The 14,133-nt window shown below is 38.0% G+C and overlaps 1 protein-coding gene across 1 annotated transcript in view; it reads left to right on the forward strand.

The window, feature by feature from the left end:
• AIMP1 (aminoacyl tRNA synthetase complex interacting multifunctional protein 1) overlaps positions 1-14,133 on the forward strand; it is a 32,599-nt gene that overhangs the window by 17,731 nt on the left and 735 nt on the right. The window contains exons 4-6 of the mRNA XM_054383065.1: positions 454-612; positions 3,473-3,684; positions 7,942-8,110. Of these exons, the coding sequence (XP_054239040.1) occupies positions 454-612; positions 3,473-3,684; positions 7,942-8,110 (540 nt within the window). The remainder of the gene's footprint in view (positions 1-453; positions 613-3,472; positions 3,685-7,941; positions 8,111-14,133) is intronic.

Below are 14,133 nucleotides of genomic sequence, written 5' to 3' on the forward strand. Positions count from 1 at the left end.
AAGAATTGAGGAATTGTTTGCTTACAAAATAAAAATGATTATGTGCGTAACAAGCTGCAGAGTAGTCTCCAGTATCACAAGAGCTTGTAGCTAGAAACTGTTGATGGGCAAACACAAATGAGAAATAAGCAGTTAGTAGCAAAGATAATGGCATATTGAAGTAAACTACAGAGAGAGGTGGTGTTTGCTCTTATGTTTCATTGTATTTAGCCCTACCTTTTTTTTTTTCCATTCAAGAAACATAAGAGGCATCATTCTTAACTGATCTGTGTAATCATACATAACTCGGAGTTCTGAAATGTGCTTTGTAATGTTGTGCTCCACGTTTCAGCAGTTGTGGTTTAAGTATTGTAAGCAGTATTTTCAATTCTGCATACTTCATGTTGGTAACTTAAGGTGTCATATTATTCAAAGCACTGGTAACTCTTCTAACTTTTGTGGGTTTGATTTTAGTAAAACAGATTGCAGTTCCTCTTGGCACAACCGTTTCTACACCTTCATGTCCAGATGGTGTTCCACAGCCTACAGCAGTTGCATCGTCTCTTGGTTCCAAAGATCAAATGAAAGATGAAGATGAAGAAAAGAAAAAGAACGAAAAAGTAGAAAAAAAAGGTACTTCTGTTTTCTTAGCTGCAATAGATAGTTAAGGCATTTAATTTATGCAGGTAATTTGGCATCACTTTCTGTACAGAAAGAAAATGGTTTGTACAGACCACATATGAAGAGCCATGTCCCAGCTCTTCAAATCTTGAAAGTACTTGAAGCTAATGAAGGCCATCATATAAGAAACAGATTCTTACTTAAATAGGATGCCAAGTTTCTTTTAATGTGACTTCCTCATTTAAAACCAATAAATAGACAACACCCAAGCCCACTTCTCCAAACTCCACAAAAGAGAAAAAAGCAAAACCAAGACACAGAGGAGAAAAATAAAAACCAGGGGAGGGGTGAGGGGAGCACAGGGAAGAAATTGTTAACTATTTTACTTTTTTCTGCCATGAAAATATTGCAGGCAAAAGGTAAAGACCATATGACCAACCTATCTTGAAAACACTAGCATGGCATAAGGAAGAGTGCTGAAATGCAGTTTTTTCCATCCTCTAAGCATCCTGGAATTTTTTGTGGGGGGTGTTTATTTTGTTTGTTTGGGATTTTTGGTGGTGTTTTTCTTTGTTTTAATGGAAAATTCTTACAGGCAGTGAAGTTCCATCAGAACTAAATACATATCAACACTGGTGAAATTGTGTGGCTAAGAGAAATTACTGGGTGAAGGACAAAGGCAGATAGCATAATCTGTTTGTGGCAACAGGGAGGAAATCTAGAAGAGTATGAAGGTTTCCTAACACCTTTACTCCCATTTTTCTTTTATTAGCTGTCCATGTTGACTTCTGTTTGACAAACTGTCACAACAGAAGACTTGTCTGCTACACTTGCATGAAAGTGCTGGTGTCTATCTTCTAACATAAACTCATGTTTTGCAATCATTCCGTTATTCAAATTATTATTGCTATGAATTGATTTGTACAGCTCTTCACAATTTGGATATTAAGCTGATAGGAGACTGTATCTCCTGAATTTTTCTGATGAGCTATAAAAAAGCTTATAAGCCAACTTTGGATTTTTTGTTGTAGTGCAGCCTTTGACACACCAATATTCCACAAAGCTGTAAATATAAAAGCGGAAGCCACAGGGTCATGTGAGGCAATTAACTGTTTTCTTCAAGCATTCAGTGGCTACAGAGCAGCTATTTAGTTGTCAAGATAAAAGAAATCTTTCTTATGTTATTTCCCCTCATCTTATATAAGTATCTTAAATTTGGAAAGCAACCTGTTTGACCTTTTTCCTTCCAGTGAGTGTATTTGGGAAAAGGTGAAATATGGCATTAACATTAAGTACTAGCCCTGAAGGCTTTTTCTTTGGAGCTCAACATCTATTGTAGATATAACGTTTAACAATCCAAATAACCAGTATGTAAAACTTGGGGGTTTAATCTTTGAAATTACAGAATGTCTCCAATCCCTTTGCTTTCTGCCACTTATTTCTTCAGTTTCCTCTTTGATTATTCCCATATTCTTTGGTCTGCTTCTTGCAAACTTCATCTGTGAGGCTTCTCTGCATATTGGGAGCTGATTCTGACATTGGCCAGAGCTCTCCTTAGTCTGTGGCACTGAAATGGATGTTTTCTGTGTCTGTATATACACTGTGTACAGACATCCTTTGCTGTGCTCTCTCTTCCTTTTTTGGTGACAGACTTCCACTTCTCTAAGGTGAAATAAATAGGATGACAGAAGCTGATTTATTTTATTTTTATTTTTTGGCTCCAGATTATTGTAAAGAAATGTCATGAAGTGGAGAACAGTGAGGAATGATACCAAGGATAAAGATAGCAGATCATTGAAATGATTGTAAATATCAACTAGATGGCATTTTTTCAGGTGCTCTTCAATTAGTGTATACATGACTGGCTTTATTAATATAATTGTGATCTAATTACAATTAGATGATTAAAACCCATTCTTATAACACTAGAGCTTTTTATTCATCATATATAAACTAAACTTCTTGAAAACAGATACTGCCTTCTTATTATTGCATGTATTGTTTAATTTGAACTCTGCACTAGAGCATTGTCAAGTGAATCATTGTGTGACATGTCCACTTTTCTGCTCCCTAAAGGAGGGAGCTGAGTTTACATTAGGGTGTTCATCAATATGAAAGAATAACAAAATATACTTAGTAAACAGTCACTAGACCTGTCTTAATTCCCAAGATTTTATAACTGTTAAACAAATCTTGAATGTCTTTTAAACCAGACAATCTCATATACAACCTGGTGTAATTTGCTTGTCTGAAAGGGAGAGGGGCATATTGCTTCTCATAGCCTTGGAATAAAGACTTCTCATCGGGGAGACCTCATAAGCCGTGAGCATTTCCACACACCAGTATATCTGGGAAGTGAAGAATGGTAGCTAGGGTCATCTTGAAGGGTTGCTTTGCAACTCTAACAGTGCTGTTTTACTCATTGCCTTGTCCACAGTCAGGAGTTGTTCTTAAGCACTAGTAATCTGATGACTTGTGATTGTCTAGTTTTCCCTGGTGAAACATTGACAGGACTCACTGGTAATTGCTACTAATTAAAACAGTACTGTCAAGTTTATTGCTGTGGCCTTTGGCAGAATGTATATATCACTTATATGTACGCTAGCTACACATGAAATTTCAGGGTGACTTCAGTTTACAAACAAAACACATCTGTCCTAAGGTGGCAGTTACTTGTAGGAACAATGTCAAGTGGATGGTGCTTTGCTGGAAACTAGTAACAGAGGTCCTAACTTTTTACTGGCTGGTTGTGGTTTACATTGGATTTACATTTATTCCTGAGTTCGTAGCTTGCTTTCCCCTTGCAGTAGTTGTATACATTCTTTATACTTTTTTTAAATGTTTATTTGATGAACTGCACTTTCTTTAATAGGTGAGAAGAAGGAGAAGAAACAGCAGCCAGCTGCTGCAAGTAGTGATGCAAAACCTGTAGATGTTTCTCGTCTGGATCTTCGTGTTGGCTGCATTATTACTGCCAAAAAGCATCCGGATGCAGACACTCTCTATGTTGAAGAAGTGGATGTTGGTGAAGGAAGCCCAAGGACTGTTGTCAGTGGTTTAGTGAAACATGTTCCTCTGGATCAGGTATTGACAAAATTTAGCCATAGTTTTTTGTTTCCTAGAGTATCTTAAGACCTTCTTGTGTTTTTAGGATGTACTTTCATTCTGCTAAAACATTTTACAGTCATGAAAGCAAAAATAATTTGCAAATGGAATAATGCCTAATAACACTTGCCAGAAAATGAAGAAGTGTCCTTACCCTACATCATTCCTTTCTGCTTGCAGTGCTACTTTGCTGGGATCTTATGGTGACTCCTCCTCTGTGTCAGTGGACTTCTAAGTCAAACAGATGTCACTCTCCCTTTAGGCTTCCTAGTGTGTAGTAGGGAACCTATAGTAACTTCTTTACTGTCATCCACGCTTTTGAAACCTTTGCCTTCCAATTCCTTTGATAGCCCATTAACGTGTTTGGCATGGAATGAAACAAAGAACATGTACATTTAAATTAGCTGCCAGCAAGTGGCTTAAACAACATTGGAATACAAAATGTGTATTTTTACTTTCTTCTCTAGAATGGAGTCTGTTTGTGTGCTTTTTGATTGATAGATCTCTGTGTTTGGTTTATATATGTCTTGTAAACAACTTGAAACTTTGTATCCTGTTTGCCTTTCACACCTCTTCTAAATGGTTAGTAGAAGAGTGGAATTGTCTGAAGGTTGTTTCTAAGGTGTAATGCAAGCTTGACAGCTAAAGCAATGTTGTATAGAGCGACTGTGAAATGAGTCATGGAAGAATTGGTGTTAGTATGGAAAAGCTACATTTTCTCAAATGCCTTTTCAATCTTCCTTCACAATCTGTCCCCACAGTAAGGCTACAAGTATAAGAGGCAATTAAAATTATGTTTGGTCTATGGTACAGTAAGTTACTGAGCTGTAAAAGTGACTGAATACAATAACTGTTCTGCACTGATAACCTGAGAGTGTCCAGTTACTGGATTTGCAGTGGGCAAAAGTTCCAGTGGCTCATCTTCAGAAGTCACCTCAAGAAAGCATGCAGAAAAAATATCTTAAAGGCCTTTAAGAATAAGCTGACAAACTTGAAGTATATAGAATGCAGTGGCAGTAACAGTCTTTTTTCTTTTTATCCTGCTTTGTCTCTAGAAAAAAATAGTCCAAAGTACTCATTATCAGAGAATTAGGGATCATTCTTGCATGTTCTTTAGTAACAGCTAGTTTCTGTGTCTGATTTTGGTTTTGGCAAGTTTCCATTAAACAGTAAGTTCTTAAGGGCAAGCTTCCATATTGTGTTTTTTGAAGTGTTCAAAAATGTGAAGGCCTGTCATGTGAGTGCTGCCATATGTTCAAATAAAAATGTATACATCAGATTAAATACGATAGACATAATTCACCAAAAATTCAGCTATTTATGATTGCAGTGTTTGTGGTAATTTAGCAGTATTTGAGGCTGTAGTACTTGTATCATCTGATAATGGTTTTGGTTATGAGGCACAATGTGTACTTTCATTAACATTCCAGTATGTACTGCAAGACATTTATGGGTGTGAAAACCTCTTGCATGCCCACTTTGTATGTGGTTTGTGGTTTGTGCACCACTGATGGTGGTGAACCCAAGTTAGAAGTTGCATCTTCAAGTACCATGTATAAATAGATTTATGCCATCAGTAACAGGGATATGGAACTGAAGTATGAGGTGGATGGACCATGCCAATGCTGAGCTCTTTAAGCAGCAGCTAGGAACAATTGGAGAACATTCTGAAGTGTCAGCAGGAATTAACAGCTTTTCTGCCACTGCATTTGGCTTTTTAAAGTGGATCTCTGTGTCCTTCTAGCATCAATTCCTGTCTCTTAAAATGTGGACAGTTCTCAAGTACTTTGTTTTTTACCTCCTGAAATCCCATTTAACCTAAGAGATCATGGAATGGTTTGAGTTGGAAGGACCTTTAAAGGTCATCTAGTCCAACCCCCTTGCAATGAGCAAGGACATCTTCAACTTAATTAGGTTGCTTGAAGCCCTGTCCAACCTGACCTTGAATGTTTCCAGGGATGGGCCATCTATCTCTTCTTTAGGAAACCTGTTCCATCACCACACTCACTGTAAACAATTTATTCCATATTACCTAGTCTGATCTACTGTCGTTTGGATTAAATATCTCATAGAGATCTCTTCTCAGTGAGCAGTAGTCAAGGACAAGAATGTATCTCAGACATATCGAGAAGAGGCAACAGTCAGCCCCTGGAAACACTGTTCTACAACCACTCCTTCTGAGAGGCTGCATTAGAGCTGTACATGTTGTGAACTATATAATATCACTTCTGTAGCAGAAACTTTTGCCACTTAGATGTCTTCATCTTTTTTCTTTCTAGAGAGTTGTTTAAGGGTTAGCGTTGTCCACCCAGGAATTGGCAGATGGTACTGAAATGTGTATTTCTTTTTCTTAGAATAGTAATTTGATTCTTTATACATAGCCTTGCTCTTTTAATGTTCTTTGTCTAGTGTGCAGTGAAGAGATGCTTCCATAGGTCAGAAAGAACAATGACTGTAAAATGCAATCAGTTAGTTAAACTCATAGTCACTAGCCATTGCAGTTAGTCATGGTATCTGATTTTGAGACACTGAGGGGTAATGAGTTGGCAAGCAGTTACATAGGTAACTTCAAACATTACTTGAGAAAAAAAAAGCAGTTTAACACTTCTGCTTCAAGGATAAGGTCTTGGTTTCTGTAGCAATTAACATTCTGACTTGTAATCTAGGCGAAAGTATGGTGGTTCCCCCTAACAAAGTATGCTTTCTGTGGTTTACTATTATTAGTTTTATTAAAATAGAACAGCAAATGAAGAAGCCTGGTTAGTTCTGCTCTGATGAATTGCAGGGTACAGTGTATACAGCCATTTTCAGTGGTTAAAAAAGATGACAAAACATTTGGGTTAATTAGGATAAATTGAAGATTCAAGGGAGCTAATTACATAAAACAAAGTGTCCTCTCAGCAAGTTAGCTGACAGTATGAAACTGGGAGGCTTTGCTGATACACCTGAGGGCTATGCTGCCATTCAGTGAGACTTGAACGGACTGGGGAACCAGGAATCTAATGAGGTTCAACAAGGATAAGTGCAGAATCCTGCAGCTGGGAAAGAATAATGAACTGCACCAGTACAGGTTAGGAGGTGATCTGCTAGAGAGCAGCCCTGTGGCCAAGGACCTGGGAGTCCTGGGGGACAAGAAGTTTATCCATGGGACACCAATGTGCCCTTGTGGCCAAGAAGGCCAATAAGATCCTGGGGAGCATTAAGAAGAGTGTGTCCAGCAGATTGAGGGAGGTTCTCCTCTACTCTTCCCTAGTGAGGCCCCATCTAGAATATTGTATCCAGTTCTGGGCTCCCCAGTTCAAAAGGGACAGGGTTCTACATGAGCAAGTCCAACAGAGGGCTTACAGGGATGATTAAGGGACTGGAGCACTGCCTTATGAGGAAAGGCTGAGAGACCTGGGGCTCTTTAGTCCAGAGAGGAGAAGACTGAGAAGGGATCTAATAAATGTATATAAATATCTGAGGTCTGGGTATCAGGAAGGAAGGGACAGCCTCTTCTCACTCATGCCCTGTGATAGGACAAGGGGCAATGAATGTAAGCTGCAGCACAGGAAGGTCCACCTCAACATAAGGGGAACTTAACTGTAAGAGGCACAGAGCAGGCTCCCCAGAGAGGTTCCTTCTCTGGAGAGTTTCAAGTTCTGCCTGGATGCATTCCTGTGTGACCTAGATGATATTGTCCTGCTCTGGCAGGGGGCAGGGGGAGTTAGACTCAAAGATCTCCGGAGGTCCCTTCTAACCCCTAACATCCTGTGATCCTGTGAAAAAAAAAAACAAACTGTACACTTTGTGAAAACATCTGTACACTTTGTGTACACAGATGGAATTTTTATTCATGAGCTAGCCTAATTTGTAGAGTGAGAGGTTTTTGTTTTCAATATTGTTAAATGGAAATTGTTTGATTAATAGTGCTATATGGGAAGTAAACTAAGGTGGCAAAGACAGAACACAAGTAAAATGCATTGCTTGGTTTGGTTTGCTGAATTGCACATTTTGCACTTCCATGATAACTGTGTCACAATTCAGCATTCACTCCATTTCTCAATGGCCAACTTTTAAGTGATTTTAATGTTACTTGTTACTGGTGTCAAGGTATTAAAATTGTACATCTGTTTTGTATGCTTTTCTTATCCATGTTACGGTCTCTTCGTTGTAAAATTCTTTGGTTACAATGAAATAGTCTCCAAAAGCACCCAGCATGTAAATACTCACCCTCTTCTGTTTTCCTCCTTCAAGATGCAGAACCGGATGGCAATACTACTCTGTAACTTGAAGCCTGCAAAGATGAGAGGAGTAGTGTCTCAGGCTATGGTGATGTGTGCCAGTTCCCCAGAAAAAGTGGAAATTTTGGCTCCCCCATCTGGGGCAGCGCCTGGGGACAGAATCACTTTTGAAGGTTTTCCTGGTAAGTGTGTGTTTGACGTACCTATTTCCTCCAATTTCTCAAGGTGACCTAAGTGGTTTAAGCAAGTAAAACAGTACTTTGAAGTTGGTTACATCCCTGGAAAATATAGGGAAATGAGTGTACTTGAAAGTCTCAATAAGTATTTTTGCTTTTGAAATGTGTGCACAAATATATTTGCACTGTTCATGTTACAGTAAGCAAATGTAGAGTAGCTTCCTCAGTGTCTCAGTAAGTGGTGTCTTATGTTCCTGATTCCAGTTCTTCCCCCTAATCAAACTGTCAGAAATTGAGGTAAGCTTTTTTTGTTTTGGTTGTGGGGTTTTTGTTGGTTGGTTTTTGTTTTGGTTTTTTTTTTTTTTGAAGAAGGGATGGAGAGGATTGGAGGGAGTGGAAATATCCTGGTTTTGAGGGGAACCTATAATGTTCAAAACACCAGGGTTGTTTTTAGCTTGTCTGGGAGGAAATGACATTTTGGATCTCCAAAGACCCATATTGGACTTCTTCCCACTGAATTAAAATCAAGAAATCTGCATTTTTTTAAAAAATTCAGAATTCAAATACAAAAATAATAAAATTTAAACCTCCTCAGAAGGTTATTTTATTCATTTTCCCACTTCTTCACCTCCCGTTCATCTATGAAAATGAGTAGTTTCTGACCCTGCATCTTGGGAACTGAAATAAGCGTCACAGATGCAGCATGTTAAGGAATGCTTCCCTCCTACTTAGGTCCCAGCTCATTATTCTCACAGGCTGAAAGAGCTATGATATCATAGAATCATTACGGTTGGAAAAGAATGTTCATCATCAGATCCAACCATTAACCCTACTCTACCAAGTGCACCACTAAAGCATATCACTAAGCACCACATTGAAATGACCTTTAAACACATCCAGGGATGGTGACTCAGCCACTTCCCTGGGCAGCCCACTCTTTCAGAGAATTTTTTTTATCTGGTGTCTAGCCTAAACCTACCATGTTGCAGCTTGAGGCTGTTCCCTCTTGTTCTATCACTGATTACCTGTGAGAAGACACCAGCACCAACCTCTCCACAACATCCTTTCAGGTAGTCGTAGAGGGCCACCTCTTCCTCAAAAAAAAGTATAGTCAGATTCAGCTTCTCTTGTGCTTTTCTCTGTTAACATTTTATGATGGTTTTAAGTGTTTTTCATGAGGAAGTGCTGGTCCAGCAGCCACTTTGAAAGGCACTCAGACTCTGTAAAGTATCATTAGAAATGCTGTTTATCAGAGCTGACATTAAGAGCTGTAGAAGAGATTCCCCACTTTCAGTAATTCAAACTGTTGTGTGTTCTTACTCATTTCGGTTGTGGAACAGAGAAGAAATTTGCATGAGAACTTGATGCTGCACTGCTCCACAGAGATGAGGACACACAGATGGCTCAGTCACTGGTAGCACAGTGCAGCTGCCTGCAGGCTCCTGGACTGGCTAGGTTTATCCTGCACTCTGTTAAGCAGAGAACGAGTGCAGGCATACTCAGGTCAACTCTTGGGTAGATCATGAAATTTGTGAGTGGTGTTCTGGGTAGGATCACTGCATCCCCTTGTCTTAAGAAGAAGTGATCTAACTCCCAGTACTTCCCATATTGGGTGTAGTTGTATGTGTGTGTACTTATCAAGAAAGTATACGTCTTAAGGACAAATTTATTGTTCAAAACTTGGCTTTCACATGTGAGAAAATGGTGGAGCTTTCCATTTTCAGCATAGAAACATGCTAACCCTTCTAAGTTATGGCACCTCTGACAATTTCTAGCTGTACAGCAGTGTTTGTATGATCTTCTTGGCAAGCTCAATGCTGTCACATTCACATGAGATGCCTTTCATAAATATATATGTATGCACATAGATTTTTTTTTTTTTTTTTTTTACACTTCTCATGATTGAAACTGATGCTCTAGAAAAAAAACAAATATTTTAGTTGGCATATGATAAAGGAATCAATGATCTCTCTAGGTGGTTTTGAAAGAGGAAGAAAGCTCAGCTTGCTGTGATTTAACACTTTGAATGAAAATATCTTAAGATAATATTATGTTTAAGAAGGAGATCAATCATGCAGCATGTTTTTCATTTCTAGTTTTCGGTATTAAATATACACCAAGAATACTAGCTGAGCTGCAGAATTAGTAAGCTGCACTGAAATTTGAAAGGCTTCAGCAGTCGCACTGACTACATTGTAGGGTTGATTACTCTTAACTTTCAGTAGTTATCACATACAACCATGGGTAAAGGTAGATTAAGTGTTGGATATGTGATCTCTGTTACGTGCAAGGATGCACTCGTGGTTTTCTGTTGCAGTCAAAATGGGTGTGCAAGGAAGAGCCTCAAGCTATAGAGTAAACCCTTCTGGTGCCTGAGCCCTGAAAACTGATGGAGAATCAGCCTGGGCAGGTGGCTTTTCATGCGAGGTGAAGGGTCTTTATTTTTTGGTTTTGTTATGGTTTGGGGCTTTTTACCTTTAAAACATAACCTTATTCCAAACTTGTATTTCAAGTGACTGTATCTCAAAGGCATGGAGCTTTGCTAAGGGCCACACCAACAGTTTTACAGCACCTTTGAAAAATGTATATATCCAGGACTGTAGTCTGAAATATGCAGCACTTTCTTAATGTTTCATAAAAAGATGCTCAGAAAAAGCAGCAGCTATGAGACTAAAGCTAATCATTGGCTTAGAAAATAAGCCTAATAGTTAATATGTCTAATATTTGAAAAAGCTGCCTAATAAATATGCAGGGCAGTGTATCTCCTAGATACATAAAACATATGTTTAAAAAAAAATCAAGATTTGTGCTTTTATTATCTTGAAGAGAGTAGAAAAAGGCCAAGAAAGAAAAAAGCATCGATGGATGGAGACTTAAAACATCATTCCAACATCTGCTTCTGGAACTTAATTTATTGCATATTGCCTTTGCAAGCTAAGTTATTAATACTACTCATTGGTAGGTTTTGATTTGCTTTAGAGGTTTTTTAAACAACATGCCCAAGCTCCCACCCCCTGCAATTTCTTTTTCTAGTTTGGGGTTGCTTCTTTCTTTTTCTCCTTTTTAAATAGTTTGGGATTTTTTTTATTCTGCTTGTTTCAGGGTTTGGGGTTTTTTGTCTTTGTGGGTTTTTTATTTTTATTGAGGAGGGGTACTGACTGGGAGACTGAAAAACTTATTCTTAGTTTTTAATGGGGTTGTACGTCTGTACCCTCTATTTATTCATGTTAAAATCTTATGTGCTTCTTAGCTGCTGCCTCCTCAAAAGCAGTCTGACACTTCACTGATACTGTTATCAGGAGGGTAGAATCCTTACTATGTCAGATATCATGTAATTTCAGTATTTAGTTGTAACCATTTATATTCTGATTAGTTTTTGTCTGATTGTTTTTTAAGAGTTATTTTAAAGCATAAATATTCCTTTTCAGTCCTTGAAATGAAAATAGAGGGGACAGCTGGGTCTTATTTTAGTTTGAAGTATGAAAGCCTACAAAGCAACAGAAGCAGCAGCAGCAACAACAATAAAGCAACTCTAAAATGCACACAGCTGTCTGTCAAGCAGCTTGGAATCAGATAGTTGTTTTTAAGACTTCTCTTCACCATACAGAATATTCACGAGATGTAAGCTAATTTTCCTTGGTTGTTTTAATCATTGTTTTAGTCAAACAAATGATATCTTGATTCAAACCTATTGAACTTCTTTCTGCAGAAACTGGAGAGGTTTCCTATAACTATCTCAAGTGTAGTAGAGGGCTGATTTGATAAGGAATGCTGTTGTCTGAGAGTGTTCTTTTTTGCTACTTCTGTGTCCTTGCCCTTCTGGGAACTTTACACTGTTTGATTCTCCAAGATTCTTCAAAATCTGTTGGGCCTTTTTTGAGTGAAGAACTTCATCCTATTGCATAATTATAATCTAGAGTGGGAAAAGTGGTTATGTAAGGTGACAAATCACCTCATCTTTTTGCCCCTTTACACTATGATGCATTCTATCTGTAGTTACTGAGCTGTTACAAGAGGAGAGATTTCTTGTGTATTGTGAGAATTTTTTTTGCAGTATTTGAACTGACAGTCTGAATGAGATGTTAAACAATATTTGAGGCCTCTTATTTTATTCTTTTTATGAAAAGAGAGTTGGAAACTCATTAAACCACTGCAAGTTTATTTTATTCTTAGAAACCCTTTTAAAGAATGTTTTCTGGGAGGAAGGAATGCAATGAAGAGAAGCCATAGGAAAATGCACAGCCTAAAACTCTGTTGGCATTTAAAATCAGTGCCTGTGCTAATCTAATATGAACTCACCACAGATCCCAAGAGGGATTCCAAAGAAAGTTACTAACATCCAAAGTGTGTCTTTTATAATAGAAGCCTATTTTTTTCTTACTGAAAAAAATTCTCTTTTTATATTTGGGGAGTGGAAAGGAAATGCACAATGGATCATTTAACATTCTATTTAATGATTTTATTAGTTCATATGCATTTACTTTGGTCTAAATTCACATCTGTCTTCATGAATTAGAGCAGGATTTTTACTTTTGAAAAAATGCACTATTAGCTCTAAATCTGTAATTTAATAATGGTATTACTGATTTTTCTTCTAAATATTGAGTGCACTGTGGGTGTAGAATAACTCAACTGCATTATTGGACCTTGCTCTGCAAGGCTAATCTTGCTTAATGGAGAAATCTGGCCTGGTCTGCTACTCTTTTCACAGTTACAGAGAGAGAAACTGTGGAAGTTAGACTGGTTTATGGGCAGATGTAACTTGCTTTTGCAAGCACTGAGTATGTGAGTAAATTAAACCCTTGAAAACATTTAAAGGAGATAAACAGCTAGACATTGGAATCATTTCCCAAGAGAAGTGATGGATTCCCCTACACTGGGCAGTTTTAAGAGTCAGCTTGACTGGGTGCTGGGCCATATGATTTCAACTACACTATCACCTATAAAGTTTAGTCTCAGTGAGCCCTGGGAGCCCTTCCAACCTGGCATTCTGTGATTCTGTGAAAAATAAGGCAGACTAGAATGAGACTCGTTGATTAACCACCTGATGGTCAGCCAGACAGGAATATACCCAGCAGTAATGAATTTCAACCATCTAATAGAAACTTATCCATTAAAATCCCTGTAATCTTTCCCTTTCTGAACTTCTGGGGACATTGAGAATTGGAAGATGAAAGTACCTGACATTCTGTACACTTGCAGTACTTATTTTGCTTTAAGAGCTCCTGGCTCCTCTGAGAGGGTCTCAAGGAATATGTGTTTAACACGGTTTGTTTTTTGAGTCTTGCTTGTTCTAGATCTGAAGATTTTAATAGTTTGAGCAGAATGGTGCTAATATGGCACTCCAAGCAAGTAAAAATAAAAAATAATTTAAAATCAATTTTTAATATATGTGCATGTATACATATATATATACACACACTATATCTATATTATGAAATGCCTTTCAACATTTAAATATGCTCTAATTATTTTTACAGCAAGTCTTGTATTTTACTTGTCCTGCCTGTGTTACACAGAAAAGGTCAGGAGCACCTAGCAGCATTGCGATTAAATGCAAACGTTTTCTTTAAGAGAATCTGCATTCTATTAGAGCTGAGAGATTATATTACCATGACCTTTGCACAGAAAATAATTGTATGCTGAACTGATGGTCTTGCTTTGTCTAGGTAGTGTCAGCAGGCAGCAGTTCATTCAGTGCCTTATTTGCTTTGTTGTTTTGTTCCTGTACTGTTCCTTTTGTGCCTGTTTAAAACCAGGAAAACTATGCCTCTGAAATATATCATTATTCTCTGTAATTTGTTAACGATACTTCAAAAAATTGGTAGAAGAAACCTGCGTTTTGTGGTCCTGAGGAATCCTTAAATAGCTTTACTTGTTAATGTAGTTGGACTCTCAGTATCTCTAGGTTGAAGGTTCCTTATCATGGCATACACAGGGAAACAGGGGACTGAATTCATCGGCTGTAGTTCCTGAAATACAAGCTGACTTCCAATGCCTCTGTAATTTTAGGCCCAAGAGCTTATCAT

This window comes from Indicator indicator, chromosome 8 (genome assembly GCF_027791375.1).
Source record: "Indicator indicator isolate 239-I01 chromosome 8, UM_Iind_1.1, whole genome shotgun sequence".
In the NCBI taxonomy this organism is placed as follows: Eukaryota; Metazoa; Chordata; class Aves; order Piciformes; family Indicatoridae; genus Indicator; species Indicator indicator.